Raw genomic sequence first — 19,990 nt, forward strand, 5'->3', positions numbered from 1 at the left:
AATAAATTGTTAAATACCAAATGTTTCCTTTATTCTAGGTTTCTATTGCCCCGAAGGCACAAAACAGGCTCGGTTGTGTCCTGCAAATACCATCAGAAGCTCCCCAGGTGGTGCCAGCCTACAGGATTGCTTACCTTGCCCACCCCAGTATTGGTGCAAATCTGGTATGAACTGAGTGAAGTTTTGTAGCCATTTTAATCAAGTATTAAGGGTAAAAATACAAAATTTTAATCAAGATACTTAAATTTTCTGATCTGATGAAAGAGAATAGGAGAGGCTGATCTCTTCTTGTAGCATAAAAATTGTTCGTGTATATACCAAGTATCAGAAACCTGTTTTCCTCCTAAACAACTTTTTGTGATGTTTGCTTGCAGGAGACCCAGTTGCTCATCTGTGTCCTGCTGGTCATTACTGTGATGGTCTGCCTGGTGGCGACTTTGTTGGAGGGACTGGTGCCAGGCCATGCCCTCTCTACACTTATCGAGCTTCTCCTGGAGCACACAGCAAGGGTGACTGCCTGCCATGCCCACCTGGTTCACACTGTAACAGCACAGGTCTGATACGCCATATCCTCATGTTTTAAAAGATGAACTCAAATTTAATCTATAAATGTAACAGATTCCTTTTCCTTCCCTGTAAAAGCTACACATTATTCCATTCTGTTATTCAGTTCTGATTATACCCCGTGCCTACAGTATGGTGCACTGTAATACATTTTAAAATACATCTGTAATCTTTTTTTCTCTGTTGGGTTTTAATGCACATCTGCAAGGGCAATTCAAAGCCAGCTCCTTTCAAGACTGCATTAATGTCCGTATACAGTATATGGTGCACATTATCATAGTTGTGCCTAAACTATGAATGAAAGAAATATGATGTGAGGGAAGGCATTGAATTTTAACTCTTCACATGAGGCCACGTGCACTGAATTTTCAAATAAAAAAACAACAACCTTGTTTCTGGTCCTCTCACAAAAGTTTATGGTTGACACTAAATCATATTGTTGCCTTAGCTAGTGGATAATGTGCAGCAGGTTGTTACGGTCCTTTCTTTTGCTGCCTTTGCTGCCTTTGTGGGAAGGCTTATTAAAAAAACTTTAATAATTTTAGCAAGCTTTGTGGTTCATATATCTGTCACACTATATAGTGATTTGTTGTTTTTAGAAAATGGTTGTTGTTGTAGGGCTGACAGACTACTCCAAACATCCCTGCCCACCTGGCTTCTGGTGTAGTGGGACTGGGCCTCCCATCCTCTGCCCCGCAGGCACCATGAGGCAGCTTCCGGGAGCTGCTGCACCCAGCCAGTGTGAACTCTGTGCAGGGGGAACCTTCTGCCCACACCCCCAGGATACAGGAAAACCCAACGTTGAAGGGATACCCTGTCGGGCTTCCTATCAGTGTCCTGTTGGTGGGTTTCTCAGAATAGTTTTATGTGAAAGCTCATTTTAGCCTCTGGATGCGATGTCTGAACCATTTTAAATTCCTTCCTTTCCAAACATAGCAGTGAGTGTTGTAACAAGTGTTTGATCATAATCTAGGTGCGGTTTCAGAGAGGCCATGCAGAGCTGGATCGTACTGTGGACCCCAAACTGCTGAGCCTGAAGCCTGTCCAGAAGGTTATTTTTGCCCTGAAGGATCTCATTCCTACAACAGCCCCAAACAACTGTGAGTACACGACAGCTCTAACAAGCTAAATCTGGCACAAAGGCAAGTGTCCACTCTGTGTGATATAAAAAATGAGAGGCTTTAAATGATGAAAGCTTGATAGGTTTTGACTGATTCTACTTCATGTGGTTTAAAGCTTTATAAATAACCCTGTTACCATGCTCCACAGCTGTCCATTTCCATACTATTGCCCAGCCAACAGCTCTTCCATGAAGTCCTGCGAAGGCGGCTCTATGCCTGCCAACACTAGTGGGCTCAGAGGGTCCAAAAACAGCTGCTGTATTGTGTGTGAGGGGGGCACCTATCGTCCATCTCTAGCCTCCATTCTGCAATGCCTTCCTTGTCCACCAGGATACTTCTGCCCCCCAGGTACTTTATATACGTTTTGGCAGGAATTTTTCATCATCCTAAATGATCTCAATTGTACAGTATTTCTCATTTCATACACATTTAATGCAACAGGTGCAGACAACTACAAGAAAAACCCTTGCCCTCTTGGCTATGTTTGCCCTTTGGGATCCACTCAGCCGATATCCTGCCCACCTGGCTCATTCGGCAACCTCACTCGTGCTGAGAAAATGGATGACTGTCGCCTGTGTCTGGAAAACACCTTCAACCACCTGCCTGCCCAGAAGGCCTGCTTCCCCTGTGGTAGCTCCTCCACCTCACAAGCTGGTTAGAGCAGTAAATAACAGACTGATTTAAAAAGTTTTTATAGTAAACTTTGTTGCGAGGAGTTGGAAATCAGGACCACAAACTGCCATGCCGTGTGTCGCTTGCTTTCTCAGGTTCTTTTTCCTGTACCTGCATTGGCAAGAACCGTGCTTTCCAGTATTCAGATGGTTCATGTTTGTGCAGAACTGGCTTTATCTTCTATAACGAGCTGGATTTTAAAATATCTACTGCCGATAGTGAATTGGACTGTCAGCCTGAGGTCAGTTAAAACCATTAAGGTATTTGGTTTAATCTATGCATTTTTTTCCTCAATAATGCGTTTGTTGACTCAAAAAACTTACACTTCAACTTGACAGTGTGAAGTCTAAGGAGCTTGGAAAGAAAAGCGTCTGGACTTCTTTGAGTTGCTTGAAGACGTTTCACCTCTCATCCGAGAAGCTTCTTCTTCAGTTCTGAATGTTCTCAGATGAGAGGTGAAACGTCTTCAAGCAACTCAAAGAAGTCCAGACGCTTTTCTTTCCAAGCTCCTTAGACTACGATGACCTGGATGACTGAGAACCTTCAAAGACATATTGACAGTGTGAAATTTTCTAATTTTCTTTTTGTTCCTGCGCAACTCTGTAGACTCACCTGCAAAACACCATTCATGTGTCTAACGTTAAAAAGAGCTTTTCATGAATCACATGAAAAGCTTTCCACTTTTTAAACCAAAAAAAAAAAAAAAAAAACCCAGTCAAGATTTGAAGTTTGACTCACTCCCTTTGCAATACGTTTTGCCTAGAAGACTATAGAAGACTATACTATGGTGTAAATGAAGGTTCAGTCACACATGATGCAACATATTGCAAAAACCTTGTATGCCCTTTCGGAAGTCTGAGTTTTTGTTTGTTTCAGGTGAACAGACGATGTGCCACAGGAGAGGTGCGCTTGGCAGCATCCAGAGAGTGTGTGTCACCGTCCCTCCACTCCTGCAGTATCACCTGTGGACCACATGGAGGAACTCTGGATGCGGAGATGGGCATGTGAGTCACCTTATCACCTTTTTCCTTTACCAAATCATGTAAGCCGAGTCCGATTTACTGTTGCTCTGTAAAAACTACTAAAGCTACATCTAATAAAGAAGTGAATTAGGATTCTAGCTGGTATACAGCCTGATATGTTGCCTTTCTGTCTCTTGCCTTATCTGCACCCCAGCTGCCAGTGTGAGCGATACGTGTCTGCTGAGGAGCTTTGCAATACATCCTGCCTTTCCAGACTGCCTCAGCTCTCTGCTCAGCTTTCACCAGATGGACACCTGCTGCTCAGCATCAAAGAAAGCCATAGCATGGTCTGGGCAAAGGTGATGGAAGGTTAACATGGGCCACTGACAACTGTTGATCAGCTACACCTTGCAAGGATATCCAGCTATCCAATTCAATTATTTCTCTTATAATTAGTGATCAGTTACTCTAAATGTGTGCGGGAATGAGAGGAGGGATACTTGAAAAACAAGTACAAATACAACATTAGAACTGTACTGACGCAGCCAAGCGACTCCTCACACTGTAGGGTTTAACTACATCAATTAGTAGGCAGAAAGCTTGGCACAGCATTTGACAAGGTTTCAGCATGATGTGAAAAAATGTTGCAACTGCAGATTTTGTGATATCATTGCATATGATGAAGTGACAGTGATAAATAGTGAAGTCTGCTCACCATCAAAGAAAAAGTATTTCGTTATTCCAAGTTATTCCAGCAAGAGGTTTTTTCATTTTCTGTGAGTTTCATCATATATACAGTGTTGTGCAAAAGTCTTGAGCCACCCCTCGTTTCTTTATATTTTGCCAGATTTGTGATTTTTAAAAGTTGGCTTGAGTTCTCCAGGTTTTCTGTTTTTCCAGGGTTTTATTTTAACATTGCCTTTTTATTTGTATCTTTAGGCACTTTGTTATTCGCAGGCTGTCACAAAATCACATATATTGTTTTCCTATTTCTTTGGTTGAAACTATGAAAGATCCCAACGATAACAGTTTAACAGGCATAAAACAGTAATTTTTGCACCCACATGCCAATTCCCAAGGAGTTATTGGCTGAAAACATGACATATGACAGCAGGGTATGCACTGTGTCCTTAAAAATGAGGAAACTGAACCAAGTGGATGACCAACAAAGAAGGGCTAAGCCTAACAACTTTCTGTAGCATATATGAAGTATCTTCAAGTCATTTCCTTTAGAAATAGGAAAAAATCCAACAAAGTTCTGACACAGGACCCGAGAAATGCATGTGGCACTTCAGTTGATCCATGTGCTGTTCACCGAAGTCTCATGAGACATGGTCTCAGCAGAAGGGTGTCTGTCAAGAAACCATAGTCAAAGAAGGGAACGGCAAGAAAAAGCACATGCCAAACTGTACAAGAACTGGAGCTGTCGTCAAATATTTGTCAAACTGTATAAAGCAGGTCCCATATGTTGGAGGCTGTGTCATGGTTTGGGACTGCATTACAGCCTGTGCTCTTGGAATCTTGTCAAAATTGATGGAACCATGCAGAAAAGTACTGTCACATTTTGATCCACCATGCAGTACCACCTGGAAAGTGTGTGTTTGGCAGCGGCTTCACTTTTCAGCATGACAATGATCCCAAACACACTGCCAATGCAGTAAAAGCATAACAGGTAAAGCGGATGGAAAACCACACAATGGCACAGTGTCGTTCCTTCCCAGAGCTTGGACCTCAACATTACTGAGGCAGTGTGGGACAATTTTGACAGAGAAAAGAACAAAAGACATTCAAAGACACGCTTTGAATGTCCTTCAAGAAGCCTGGAGAACAACTCTTAATAAGAGGAAATCTTGCCGAAGAGAGTTCAGGTTCTAAAATAATAAAGGTGGCCATGCCAAACATTAACTTAAGTTCATTAGAATTCTACAAACTGCGTTTTTGCCTTAAATAATGTATATATAAGTTCCATCTACTGTAATGTAGTGTAGTGTAGTGGCAAGTGAAAGGTAGCTGGCTTTGTGGTTGGGTCAGGAAAAGCATAAAACTGTGCCAAATCAAGCAATTTGCAGAGCTACCCCACTTGCAACAAGGGTGCAGCCAAAAGCAGCTTTATACTGTATTTCCATTAATGTTTGTACATGTTTCACCCCCAACCAATCGCAGCAGATGGATGCTCCTGCCTGAACTGGAGGTTTCCTCCTGTTAAAAGGGAGTTTTTCCTTCCTGAATGATTGCTCATAGGGTGTTGTTTGATTGTTGAGGTTTTTCACACTGTTATTGTAGGGTCTTTAACTTTCTTACCACTGAGGTGACTGATGTTATGATTTGGTGCCATGCATATAAAATTGAGTTGAATTGAAAATTTAATTGAATCTCTGCACCTATTTTCCTAATAAAACATAAAGAAATAAGGTGTCTCAAGACTTTTGCACAGTACTGTAAGTGTGCATGTTATTTGTCTAACAACAAAAATATCTTTTTCTCAAGTTAAGGATATTTTTTTTATTATTGTGACCAAGGTGTAGCATGGCATTACTGTGAATGTGTATTGGAACACATACTTAACACTACATATAAATAAAAACTGACAAATATCAGCAACTGGAAAAACTATAGTTAAAATAGAAACACAGTATGGCACAATTGTTCCTTACATTATGTTTTCTCTCCAACATAATAGATACAAAATAACATGCGCTTTTCTAGTGTTGTAGTTTGTGTTATTTCCTTTTATTTTCAGAGAATAACAAATATTTTAGGACCAGATATCCATTTAAAGAATATTGGGAAAACACACTTGGTCCAGTTTGACTCTGAAGGAGTGTTTGGTTGGATTCCCACACAAAAAGATGTCATCAATCAGTTTCTGTCAGGTGATTAGAGCTGACATGTTGATTGATATATTTTCTTTTGCCATGCAATCCGTTTGTTTTCTGTATCTACCACCAATTAACTGTAAACATTTTGGCTTTAATTGGTTGACAAAACTGTGCAATCTGTGACACAATGCTATCTCTTCACTGAGCCAATAGAAGTCCTAAAAACAAGACCCAGAAATAGAAGAGACACAGCAGATCTGGCTGTCTTACCTCGAATCCCCAACCCCATTGCCTGTCTTTCCTCTGGTGACATGCTTATTTTTCATCTCACCATCAACCACACAGGTACAGCTGTTTTTACTTTTACCATGGTTTTATCACAGTGTGTGATTTTTTTTCTTTTTTTTTAAACCACTGTCCTCTTACTTCTAACTTTGAATTCTCTTAGACCGCCATCTCAGCCACTTTCCAGTTTATCAAAAAGACCACCTGTTTAACAGCAACCCCAGCTGGGACTTTGGTGCCTTTAGGCATCTACAGATACTCATGAAGCAAACAAACTTTAACTCCTCAAGGTAACATATAGGTAACAATCCTCACATAACTGTGGTCACACAGTATCGTCATCTCATGTTCTAATTTGTATTCCTCTTCGTCATCTTTCCATTGCCAGGTTTGCCCATGTTTTTTCTGAAACGGGGAAGTACGTGTTTGTTGACAGTGTTGTCCCACAGTGGAGTCTGGTAGTGGTAGTCAGTGAGGAGGGGACAGAGTGTGGCCCCAGGGCTGCTGTGTTTCAACCCATGACCCCAGCACAATTGGTCAAGCACGGGATTGTCAAGAAACACAAACTAAACCTTCTGCCCGACTGGGGAGTGATTGCTGGTGGGTATTTGTATTGCTGACTAACTGTTTACAGGGGTATTATTGTAATGAATTAGCTTTCACCATGACACAATGCTGACTGTGTGCAGGGATCCTTAGTCTGCTCTTGGTTGTGGTCGTAATTCTGACCACTACAGTACTAGTTTTGCGACCTAGCAAAGCAAAGCTTGTCTCCCAGTGGAGGATAAAGCCAAAGTGGCGCAGCCTCGGGGAGCCTTTCTGTCCGGTGGAGTGTGCATGCAGCAGAGAAAGGTATACTGGTGTGACAGCAGTGCTGACGTTGTGTTCTAAAAAATACATAAAACACTTTTAAACAAGTGAAAATAAACAAAATTCGAGTCTTTGTTTTTCAGCTTAGTGGTCCCAAACCAAGGTGATTTCCTTGGTAGTAGAGGTGTTGGAGAAGGAGCAGAAGCTGAGGAGCCTGCTATTTCAAAAGGAGGTAAGCCCCTTGTTTAATACTGTGCCAGTGCTTTTTGTTTTTTTTATCTATCTATGGGTTTTCAAGCAATTGCAATAAATGTGTAACTGTGATGGAGAGTAATTTTTTGGCCTAAACATGCTCTAATTTGTATTCAATTAAATATGGTATCACAGTATATGAAACTTAAGTCTGAAATGCATTTAAAGTTTACTTTTATGACTTACTGCAACTATGTTTTATCAAATTCACTAAAGAAATTTTCTGTACCTCTTGGACGACTTGGCCAATAACCAAAGACTAAAAGTTTTCCAGAAAACTTTCACTAAAACAAACTTTGGCAGCTCCCTTTCGTCGACTTTTCACTACATTTGCCTTGTTTCTTTCTAATCTCTGATAGTGGAGGTGACGGTAATGTTTCTCAGTTGACGCTTATTACATTATTCATGGGCGTTTAAATGCCAATTGGCCTAGCCATTATGAAACCATCACGCATGACCAGCTAGCAGTTAACAGCCTATTCCACATCTGATTGACGATAAAGAAAATAATGGCTTATATCATACTGTAATGGCTTGTGCTGTTACCACTAAAGAAAGCTAGACCGACTCCACTAAATTACTATGGAGTCAAACTGAGCTTATAATTTCAATGTGCGTTCATGCTTCACAAGATCATCTCCTCAGATCTTAAAGATGTCATGATGAGGCCCTTCTGTTATTTTTTCAAGCCATTTCAATCTTTCCCATTGTTGACATTTACTGGCCTTGTTTAGGAGGAGTGCCAGGGTGCTGTGATTTGGAGGAGTTTAATGTGAAGACTCTTTACGACAAGCTGGAGGATCAGAACCTCCATATAGCCTCACAGCTGGCCCGGCACCGCAAAGACATACAGGAGTTTTATAGAAACATCTGTCAACACACTGAATCATTCAAGGTGAGTTTTAATATTGTAATAAATAATGCATGGAATAATCCAGTAAAGCTGTTGGATAAATTATCTTGCCACCACAGTTCATGTTTAGTACAAAACCTAAAAGACATCCATCAGGTGGGGATGCCTGTTGCCCTGAGGGTAGGGCAGGTCATATATTGATCGGTTGATTGATGTATTGCTTTACTGGTGGATTGGTCTCTGGTTGCTTCAGTCTGCATGCCAAAGCATCCTTGGACAAATAACTGACCCCAAGTCATTGCCAATTCATTCATCGAACAGTGAATGTTCGATAGGAAGCGCTTAGAAACAGGACAAAGGGGCGATGTAGTGGTTAGCACTGTTGGCTCACAGGGAGAAAGTACTGGGTTTAAATCCACCATCCGGTGTTAGGATGCCTGGGTCGTTGAGCCAGGGTTTTGAGTTTATATATTATTTATCATTTCTATGCTTTGGTTTCTTTGTTAGAGTCATGTCTTATGGTTTGACTCTGTGTAATCCTTAGTTGCTGTCTCCCCTGTCCGCTATATCCCCGTGTCCAGTCAGCGTCTGTGTCTGCCCTGGTCCCACGTCTCTGTTCCCTCTGTTGTAGTGCCTGCATGTGAGTCTGTGTCTTTTGTTCAGTCTGTGCTATGTGTTTCCTGTTTTACTTTGAAAGTCTCTGTCTTATCTCAGTGTGTTCAGTTTACGCTTCCTTGTCTCGTCAGTTCTGATTTCTCCCAGCTGTGCTCTCCTTCTGTGTCTCATTCCCCTCGTTACTTCCCAGTGTATTTAAACCCTGTGTTTCTCTTGGTCACTGTCGCGTCGTCCCTCATGCTGTGTGGATCTCCCTTTGTCTCACTGTGAGTTTTGTTTATGAGTTTCCAGTTTAGTTTGCTTTTTTAATGACTTTCCCCTGCCAGCAAATAAAGCTGAGTTTTTTGTGTTTAAACCTCATGCCTGAGTGCCTGCATTTTGGGTCCAACTCCTGCCTGCCACACAGCGACTCATGACATCTGGAGTTTCCATATTTTCCATGTTCTCTCCATATCTGTGTGGTTGTCTCCTCACACAGTTCAGAGAGTAGTTAAATAGTCTTTTCGTTCTACCATTAATAAAATAAAATAAAAAAAACAACTTTGCAGCTGGGACACTACAGCCTGCAGATGGCAAATACGTTTTTTATTAATAAAATGATTAATAGCAAACTCCTTTTAAGAGGTGAAATCAAATTAACATCTGCAGTACATTTGAGCAATGTTTACAATGACTACTCTTATAGGATCCTTTACACCTGGAATGTCAAACTAATTTTATATTCTGGCCCTTACACTTCATACCCATGCTCTAGGCAACCATGTTTGCTGGGAGTCTGGCTGTGTCCCATTTTATCCTCTAGCATGTGAGACCCCCTTACACTGATTAATGGTGCCTCATTGCATTGCTGCTCTCACTGATACCCCAACTACTTTTTATTATTTGTTTACCATCAAACCAGCACCTCAAAGAGAAGCGGTTTGAATCCAAGAAGTGCTCCTTCTCATAAACAGTTGAAGTCATTTATTTAAAGTTTCAGTTAATGTTTTTTGTTGTTGTTTTGTTTTGTTTATTAATGATGAGTAAATCACTTACCACACTTTATAGGTCAGTTATGAACCATTAATAAGAACAACTTATGGACTTGCTTGTCCATACATAACACATACATAATAATGCAATCTTGTTCCCCTCAAGGAAACAGAATAAAAATTCTTTATCCTTCTTTCAGAATGCCTTGGAGAATATGGATCATAAAAAAATGAGCCTCCTTAAAGAGATATTAGTTCATAAAACAATGAAGGATGAACCATCAGGCAGCAGTGTGGGGGAGAGACATACACAAGGTAAAAATAAATGATGATGATCATGAGGATGAGAGTAATGTCTTCTACTGAAGATGAATGACCGTCTCTTATAATAAGATAGATCATTAAAGGGATATTTAGTCAGTCTGGGAAATGTGAATTCTTCATTTCTTGTTGAGAACCACATGCACGCATCATAGCTGTAAAGTTACAGACAATTACTTTAGCTTAGCATAAAACACCAAAGTGTAAAGATGATAATATGTGGTTTGTGTTGTGTTTTGTGGACCATCACACAGAAGCATGCTGGCTGTTTCTTGTTGTGCATTAAGAGAAATGGAAATTTATGTCACAATTTAATTTTTTTTTTGTATGTAACTGAACATCTCCATCATTCAAGTTGAGGCCTGCATGTCATTGCTGGGAGCTCTGGTCAGGTCAGTGGAAACTCTCTTATGCAGGCTGACAGGAGACGCTTGGCAGAACCAGGATTTGTCTGGTCCCCTGTACTGTCACACAGGTCATCACGATACCAGAGAGTGTGAGGCGCAAGCTGGATACATGCAACCCAATGACACTAACATGTGTTTGATGCAGGTACTGCAGTGGCATTCTCTCTGTATTGTGTATTTATGATATAAAGTAGAGAGTAAATTCCTCACTCAATGATCCACAGTTTTCCTCAGTGAATGTGACCAAAGCAGGAGCTCTTCCACACGAGCCCGGTAAGGAATAAATCACTACTTTGTATGCATGTACAATAATATCAGAATATTACACTGATCAGGCATAATATTATGAACACCAAGAGGTGAAGGGATTATTTCTCTTTATCATGTCACCTGTTAGTGGGTGGGATATGGGAGCAAATGAACATTTTGTTGATGTGTTTGAAGCAGGAAAATGGGCAGGCAAAAGGATTTGAGCAAGTCTGTCAAGTGTCAGATTGTGATGGCTAGACGAATGCGTTCTCTGGAGCATCTCCAAAACTGCAGATCTTGTGGGGGAAGGAAGGAACTGTGGTGAACCAGTGACAAGGTCATGGGCAGCCAAGGCTCGCTGATGCACAAGGGGAGGGAAGGCTGGCCCATGTTATCACAAAAGAGATTAGCTACTGTAGCTCAGATTGTCAAGATAGTTTATGCTGACAGAAGGGTGTCAGACTACACAGGCGTCGCAGTTTGTTTTGTGTGGGGCTGCACAGTTGCAGACCAGTCAGGGTACCCATGCCTCTGTCACTACTGAAAGCTCCAACGATGGGCACGCGAGTATCAGAACTGGACCACGATCAATGGAAGAAGGTGGCCTGGTCTGATTAATCATATTTTCTTTAACATGATGGCCGCGTATATGTGCATCACTTACCAGGGGAACACCTGGCAGCAGGATGCACTATGGGAGGCAAGTCAACAGCGGCATCAAGCATCTTTGGGTTGTGTTGGACAAACAACTTACAGGACATAACAGATGTGTTACTAACATCTGATCCAGATACCAGGTGTCCATAATCCTATGCCTGGTCAGTTTATAGTGTGTTCTGCTAATGTTATTTCTCTGTGTCCTAGACCATATACAGAGCACAGCTCCTTCTTTAAGTGATCATGACCTGTCCAAGCTTATCATGATATCACCTCTATTCAAGACCCTGCAGGAGATCCAACAATCTTTACAAAATCTCACCATGGATGAGTCAAAACAATATTTTAGCAATGGTACAGAAACATTATAACGAGATCTCTAAAACACACATAATATTTGATCAATGTAACATATACCAAGTTCTAAAATTATCTCTTTTTTCCCCCTTTTTAGGAGTTGCAGATAATTCTGCAAAGGGGAATTATGATGGGCAGCTCATCCCGACTGCACTGGACAACCTCTCCCCACAGGACTCTGCCATTTTTTTGTTTGGTTGTCAGGTGATGCAATTGCTTGAAAACTGCCCCATGTTCCCCAGTGCTCTTCTCCTGCTGGCCAAGTCGATTCCATTCGCTCCATCTTCCTCTAATGGGGGTCTACTGTCACACTGCTCCAGGGACTTTTATTTTGATGCGACCAATCAAATCCTGTATCTGTCAGAGGCAAAGCTTCAGCACGTGGGACATTTCATCTCTGTCATCCTGCAGTCAATGGCCCACATAGCATCTGGTAATCAGAGAAAAACCAATAGAAGACAGTTCTGAAGGACAGTCTCGTGTCCTCGTTTGGCAACTGTCATATAGTACAGAGTAATATCCCTGGCAATTAACTTTGAAAGCACAAAGTATGTAATCTTCTTTAAAAACACTGATATATAGATTTGTATATGTATTTTTTAATCCAGGATCCAAAGCCCAGAGCTTTATGCAAGCACTCCATGAGGCCATTTCAGCTCTAAGCCTTCAGTTGTTCAATGTTTCTTTCAAATGGAGCACAGCAGAGGTGTGTAAGTGCTCTTTAAACCTCACTCATCATTCTCATAGTATAAAAATGGAGGCAGATAACATTTTATGCCTTCTTTTAACAGTCCAATTTTGATGCTTTGAAGGGGCGGAATAACACATTAGTTGAGGAATTTCTCAACATTAGAGTTCCCACTGAAGCCCGCTTCACTGAGCACCTATTAGCTAGCAGGTTGGTGAGACAGATAACGATTACAGCAGAATAAATGAGGTTTGTCATTTCAGCAAAATATTTATATTACAATATGTAATATTTCTCCCTTTTTGCCAATTCAGACTCACGAAATACAAATTTTTCCAGCTGGAGCAGCTCATTTCTGAACTCAAACATACTCCAGCTCAGACCACAGACAAAGGTATGACAACTATTGATTGTAATAGTAATTCAAAAAGAATTACTATTACATAAAATACTCAAAGGATTTTCACGGTGCATTTATTGCTGTATGTGATGGACCGAGTTGAAAAAACAGGAGGAGTCCCAGGAATTATTAGAAAAATATAGTTTCCATTTATTTAACCCCCAAAAATTATATTTACAAGACTAATAAATGTTGAGCTCATAAAAGAGGTCAAAGAAACAAAACTGAACTCAGGCAAAGACTGCAAACTTAACAAACCAAATGACTGCCCAAACATACATAATTGACCTAAACATGAAATGACATACAAGGGTATATATAATGGCTGATCAGACCATTGTGACACATGAGGGGTAACAAACAAACACAATCATAAATCACAAACGATGCAGTACAATCTAGTTTGTTAATAAACTAAACACCAAAGAAGAAAATCAAAAACCCCATTAAACCCTAAACTCAAATATTTAATTAAATACAAATACTTTGTTTTTAAAGTAAAGAAAACACACATTCCCCCCTTCAGCAGGAAGTGGTGGTGTGGTCCAATTATCTTCCTTCATATTTAATGGTTTCAAACCCTGGCTACCATCTTTTGTCCAGCAACTCCCAGGGATGATGGCAGGTAAGAAATAAAAAGACAAAAGTTAGTCAGAAAGCAAAGAAATGAAGAAGTATGAATACATAAGTAAACTAAATGTGCGCGCTTACAAATAGAACAAATGTATCTTAAAATGGAAATGATCATATACTGTGAGGTGAGGTGTGGTTGGGTGTGGACAGTGGTTGTGCTCTTTAACGTTGAGGTATGGACAGCTACACACTGAGGCCTCAGTCCTGCCCATATTTTATTCAGTAAAAACTAAATATTCACTGCTTTTATAACCTTTAGTGGGGAGAACATAGCTAGGATTTAATGATTTAACAAATCTTTTGAATCCTTTGTCCTCCACAATGCTAAATGGCTGGGAGTCCTCAATCACCATGCTAACCAGGTCTTCATCTATTTGAGATTGTTCTCCTGAGGAAAGACAATAAAGACAAAGCACAAATATAAATATCACACACGTAACTTATTACAGCTGTATAATATTGTTATATCATTTAGTAACATTACTGCATGCTGTATTATGATGGCATTTGATGGCTCACCTGGTCTTGCTCCACAATCGGTGTCCCCCTTATTCTCATGCAAAGCTCTGTAGTGCCTAAGCATGGATGAGGTGTTGTTGTTATATCCCAGCTCCCTGGCACACAGCAAACACTTCACCTTGTACAAAAGTAAAGACAGCTTAACATAAATTGTATTGCACCATCAGTGTTATGAAAATACATCTTCTGTAGAAATTTACATACCTTGTTGGGAGGAATAAAATCAAAATGTTCCCACACAGGGGAGGGCATCCTCCTCTTCTTAGCTGGCTCCATTCTCTCCTGACTTTCTCTCCTCACTCTCATAAACCTCCAAACTCTCACTAACCGCAACTCTCCATCAAACACCCACATTTTTGAATGAAGTCTGAGGGGTTTATATCGCTGTCATAGCTCGCGGCAAAGTTCGAACCACTTCCTGAACCAGTCACGTGGTACAGCCGGGCAGCGAGGCTTCGGACGTCATCATTTTCAGCTCCTCCCATAAATGAAGCAAGCCTCGATAAGCGCATCGCGGAAACGCCCCCTCCATTACTCGACACACGCTTCGAAGCCTCGATACAGAACGTCACATCACTAGTTATCGGCAACTAAAATGTATTACTATGTTCAAATGAAGAATGAAAATACTAAAGTTACCGACTTTAGAGTGTGGCCACGGGTTTGGCCATCACACTGTAAAACAATAAATATCACATTAAGGGGTCTTTGCAAAGCTACTATCTAAAAGTAAAGGGAAAATAGACCTTCACCAGCTTCATAAATAAAATAGTTCATATGCTAAAGGTTGCAAAATTAATTTATTTAAAAAAACAGTTGTGGCATTTGTTGTCAGTATAGGAAAATGTATAAGGAGCTGCGAACAAAACATCATCATGTGTTGATCAGCTGAAATTCTGTGGACATTTGTTGCAGTCTTGTACTATTTTCTTATGCATGGACTGATTTGATGATTTAAACTTCTGCTTTTGACCATGAAGCCTCAGTGACATCAGCAAGCGGTCTTGCGAAACAATGACCATAATAATATTCCAGCCCTAAAAGTTGATGAACAAGCCCATCTGTGATTTCATGCAGATGTTGTTCATTTCATTTTTGCCACTTAAAACATAAAACATCATTAAAGTATCATATGAAGTCTTGGAGAGATTTTCTGTTTTGTTTTTGTTTTGTTTTTACGCTGTTAAGCACCTAAAAGACTTTTGTTTCAGTGTCCTGGTGCACAGAGTTCAAGGTTTCCATAAAACCATGATATTGAGGGCTGAAGTGCATTGGGTGGTTTTTGTGCTTCATATATTCACATATTGTTTGGTGTTTCTTTTGTTGTATTTTCCATTCTACAAATCCCAGACACAAACTTTTATTCTTTTTTTTCAGGTTTACCACCAAAGGGGACACCAGTGCAGGTAAAAATATAAAAAATGAAACAGAATTTTAATTTAAGTGAACCGTCAACCATTATTTCTCTTCCAGATGTCATGTATAGAGGAAGAAATTGATCGCATGAATGAGTCGTTCTTGCTGCTGAGCACGCAACTACAGAAGAGAGCTAATGTGAGCACATGGCTAAAGGAAAGAGAGAACAGCGCTGGAAACCATTCTGCAGTAATTAGCTGGAACATTATACACTGCACATATAATTACATAATCCAAAACATGAATCTCTGTGTTAATTTAATTGTGTTGTGAAGGGCTTTTAAATGATGTCTTTGTGTTTTGATTTCATCCAAGTTTCACTTCAGCGTTGTGAAATGATCTCGTTTGATTTTGCAGTATCTGCTATTACTGCATTTCATACATATAAATGGCACATTGCAGTGATTGAATGGTGATAACTCGTTTTAATCTACGATATTCATGATGATGTTCAGCCTTGACTTAAAAGAGAAATGCGTAAATCAGTATGCATGAACGTGATCTGTGTCTGAATTTGCATTATTGCTCGAGACTATGTGCATGAACTCAGTCATATCTTTACGGCACATCATTTACAATACATGCTCTGTGATCTATTCTTCTGCAGAGGGCAACTCCAACAGACATGCCAAGCCTGAGTCGTAATGGAACAATCCTGCTGGAACTGAAGAGACGCTATGTATTACAGCGCCTCAATGAGCTCCAAATCACATTAGGCCAGATCACACGATGCCAGCAGCATGACAGCAAGTCGAAAGATGGGACAAGAGGCTGCACACAAACAGACAGCAGCACTACACAGCAGGGAGAAAGTGAGAATTATGGAAGTACAGATGGCTTGAGCCCCAACGATGGCCAGCGGCGGGACAGTATTTCAGCTAGCCACAGTCACAGCCAACAAGCCGAAGAGAGCAGAGGTCTTGATAGCTATAAACTGGAGAGTCATATTTCTGACCAGAAGAGTAACACTGTCCAAAGCAACAACCCTGACACATTATTGGGCTGCCAGATGCCAGGCACTCAAGATCTTAATGTTCCAGGAGAGCAAGAGCTAAAAAGGCAGCCTGCAATAGAAAATACAACAAGCTAAACAGATACTGATGACATTTGAGTGCACAACAATCTGAATGTGGACAAATGATCAAGGTTTTTTCCTTTTTTGTGCTCCTTCATGTTAGACCTCGAGTGGCTATTTCTGTACAATATTGTTGTTTTATTCGAGTAACGATACAAGTGACCTCTGTCTTCATTTTGGTGCACTTCGTAAAAACAATTCATCGTAGTTCCTTTCAATTATGTGTGGATCCAGACAAAAGTAATTTGCAGCTGCAAGGAGTGGCATGACACAGTCTGTCAGCTTGTCCAAAGAATTTCTTAGTCAGGAGTTAATACTGGTCTCTAAGACAGATTGTGCTCATTATCATATTCTAGTTAAGACAATAAAGCTCAGCTGATTTAACACAAGGTGACACCGGTGCTTCTGTTCTACTTCCTGATCACAGCAGCTTCTCCGCCGTGTCGAGGTGACAACCCGCGTGTTTTTCATGAATATGTAATATTAAACTACAATAACTCTTCTCTCTCTTGCACACTTACAGGTTCTGAACTTTATGCCCCGAGCTGTCGTTCTAGTGAGATTTCTCTGTAACCAGCAGATTAACCGAGTGGAACTAAACGTAGCTGCACAATTCGAAAGGCACCGATTTGATTTTGCTCCAAAAAGAGAAGTCTATGTTGCACAACTGCTGTCTTCTTCTGGTTCAATGATTTATTTGACGCATAGCGTTCTGGGTCTTATAATAGAAAGTCAGTATTCCTACAGGGGGCTGTGAGCCAAATCAGAAGGTCAGATGGAACAAGTCTTCACTTACTATCAGTGTTAGCTTAGAGGTCTGTGCCAAGTCCCCCTGGTTGAATCTGGCATTGCCCTGTGGCTCTGTGTATGTGTGTGTACACATGTGAGGTGTAGTTCAGTGACTCAATGACATTTCATGCCTTATCAATTAGATTGGCTCTGGTGCCACTGATTTTGCATTTGTGTCTAGAGTACCTCGCAGTGGGACATGGCAACATAAAACAACTTACTGGGCAGCTCTGAGTGTGTAAATCTTTGTGGTTATTTACTACATTAGGCTTGCTCTAGTTGGTTAGATGAAAACATGGGTTATTTTTAGGATGAATGGCTTTGTGTGATGATTGTGTAAGTATCTGTGTGCCCATATGCATAGAGTAATGTGTCTGATCTCAAAATTGTTATTTTATCCCATCTTCCCACAACGATTTGGTAAAAAACTACCAAAATGCACACAAATTTATGCAACTTGGATTTTTTTCCTTTTAGTTTTGTATTTTTCTAGAAAATCCAATACATTCTGCAAAAAAGAACAACAAGGATCATACATGCGCCCACTTCAAAAGAACCATAAAATTCAAATTGAAATAGGTTGACTTCAAACGTCCACAAATAATGTATAAAGCAGCAAACAAACAACATTCAAAACTTGTTCCAAATAAGACCAAATCATCATGACCTGAGAGGAAGCCTAATGTTTAGCAAGCCAGCAGTGAGGAATGATGTAAAATATCACAGGCTTACAGTGTCAGGAGTAAATGTGTGGAATACATTGTGTAGATGAAGAGAAGTACATAACTTTGCATGTCTGTTTAAAAACCAAATGCTAAGTGTTTAGATTACTTCATACTGAGTGTACTGTGAGGATTGTTACACCTTTCTTCGTTTCACTGGCCAGAATAATTGTCAGAATAAACTAAAGGTAATTTTCAACACAGTGATAGCATGTGAAATATAAAGATATAGTCACACACTGAGAATGAATAGAAATGACACATGAGTGATTTCAAACTGCAGTATTAAGAGGCTTTTCTAGCAAGGAGCACATTAGATATACATCAGAATTTCTGGCATGTGTGATCCATGGCTGTCTGCTGTAATCACGGTATAATCTTGAAATCCTTCCAAATCCCTAGAAATCTGCTCTGTACAGTGAATCGTCGAGGATGCCTGCACGCACACACATGCACAAAGAGGCATAATTATCGTACAAACATGAGCATGCACATGTACTCTCAAACCCACTCATTTGCACGTTCATTCCCTTGTGCAGGCTGTTGGTTAATGATGTCAGTGCACGTACATGACTGTCTTTTTGAGTTATTGATTTGGAGCTGGTACTGCCTCGTCTTTGGTCTGAACATAGAGAAAAAAAGACTCATTATGTATTCTTTCATTATGAAAACATGTTTCCTCTCTATGGCTGACATTTTTCTGCAAAACCCTTCTGATTGCAAAATCCATTGTTATAATCAAGATTTCTCCTCTGTCAGTCTGTCATACCTCATGTGGCTGCACACGGTTACCTGGGCTACTGCTGGACATTTTTCTTCTGCTTTTGCTCAGTCTCTGGACAGACCTCCTCCGCACTTGACTCCCGACCACTTACTCACTCTGCACAACTCCACCTGCTTTTTTCCAATTCTGTAACTACTCTTATAAGCTTAGCACCTCACACCTGAAGCTCAGCCTTTAAATGATGAAAGCTCTCAGAAGGCCCCAGCAAAAAGAGGAAAAAACAATCAGGCATGCTTTGAATTGTTAAACAAGTCGTGGGCAAATTATCAGAAGGTTTTCAGAGCAGCGAAACAAAGTGACTTTTACAGACCTGGCGTTTCAATTAGGGCTATTAACGCTGCAATTATTTCCTCCTAACTCTGTGCCATTGTAGGGAACAATGTGGGAGAATTTCCTTAAATCTTTTTGTTGATTCCACATCAAGCCCCTGCCTAAACATACTCACTTGCCTTATTTGCCCCCATCTTTCAAATGCTTTTTGTAAGAAAATAATTAAATAAAAGAGAGTTCCCTTTTAGGCTTTCTATTGTCATCCTGACTCTGAGGCTGTCTAAGCGAACCTCCTGTAGTCGCCATGGCAGTGCATTACTGTTGCTATGGTTTCCCTGTCTGCAGGATATGGTTCAACCGGGCCTGCCATATTAAGTCTGCTCCTCAATGAGCCAGCCTACTGTTAATGCTGACAGCAACACAGGAGTACACTCAGCTGCCTCTCTGCTTTCTACATTAAAATCTTTACCAGTGAGAATCACAGCCCCACAGCGGCTGATTCACTCCCTGACTGTTTCAGAGTTCGACTAAAGGTGTAGTTATTTAATACCGTGGCTGTTAACATAAATCTAAAAAAGAATAAAGTACAACATTATAATGGCGTCAACATTCTCAAGCCCTTGATTTCTATTTTCCTTTGGCGGTAATCTTCTTATTGTTCCAGATGCAGTGGCTGCAAAATTAAATACTGTGATGTCACAGTGAGATTATTATGGCTCTTTCAGACTGTGCTGTATCATAGATTTATCTCAGTGCTTTTCTTTTAACGTCATAGCAAC

The 19,990-nt window shown here is 40.5% G+C and overlaps 2 protein-coding genes across 2 annotated transcripts; one reads left to right on the plus strand and one right to left on the minus strand.

Moving 5' to 3' along the window:
* The first annotated feature begins 1,093 nt into the window (after window positions 1-1,093).
* On the plus strand, window positions 1,094-17,003 carry LOC146654051 (uncharacterized). Its single transcript, XM_085429434.1, has 25 exons — window positions 1,094-1,407; window positions 1,538-1,664; window positions 1,834-2,033; window positions 2,127-2,339; window positions 2,453-2,598; window positions 3,234-3,361; window positions 3,534-3,678; window positions 6,060-6,192; window positions 6,352-6,483; window positions 6,587-6,713; window positions 6,812-7,023; window positions 7,113-7,275; window positions 7,377-7,465; window positions 8,220-8,380; window positions 10,125-10,239; window positions 10,601-10,797; window positions 10,877-10,925; window positions 11,766-11,912; window positions 12,013-12,348; window positions 12,524-12,621; window positions 12,707-12,813; window positions 12,918-12,997; window positions 15,533-15,561; window positions 15,629-15,760; window positions 16,179-17,003. Exons 1-25 carry the CDS (start codon window positions 1,167-1,169, stop codon window positions 16,659-16,661), a joined length of 3,990 nt encoding a protein of 1,329 aa, XP_085285560.1. The 5' UTR covers window positions 1,094-1,166; the 3' UTR covers window positions 16,662-17,003.
* Window positions 13,105-14,547, minus strand: LOC146654052 (uncharacterized). The gene is made up of 3 exons (XM_085429436.1): window positions 14,360-14,547; window positions 14,156-14,273; window positions 13,105-14,024 (listed from the first exon to the last, which is right to left on the minus strand). Exons 1-3 carry the CDS (start codon window positions 14,507-14,509, stop codon window positions 13,852-13,854), a joined length of 441 nt encoding a protein of 146 aa, XP_085285562.1. The 5' UTR covers window positions 14,510-14,547; the 3' UTR covers window positions 13,105-13,851.
* Window positions 17,004-19,990: the final 2,987 nt, after the last annotated feature.

The sequence above is a fragment of the Rhamphochromis longiceps genome, linkage group LG14, assembly GCF_057381845.1.
Source record: "Rhamphochromis longiceps isolate RC_006_pf linkage group LG14, R_longiceps_female_GT1.1, whole genome shotgun sequence".
Taxonomy (NCBI): Eukaryota; Metazoa; Chordata; class Actinopteri; order Cichliformes; family Cichlidae; genus Rhamphochromis; species Rhamphochromis longiceps.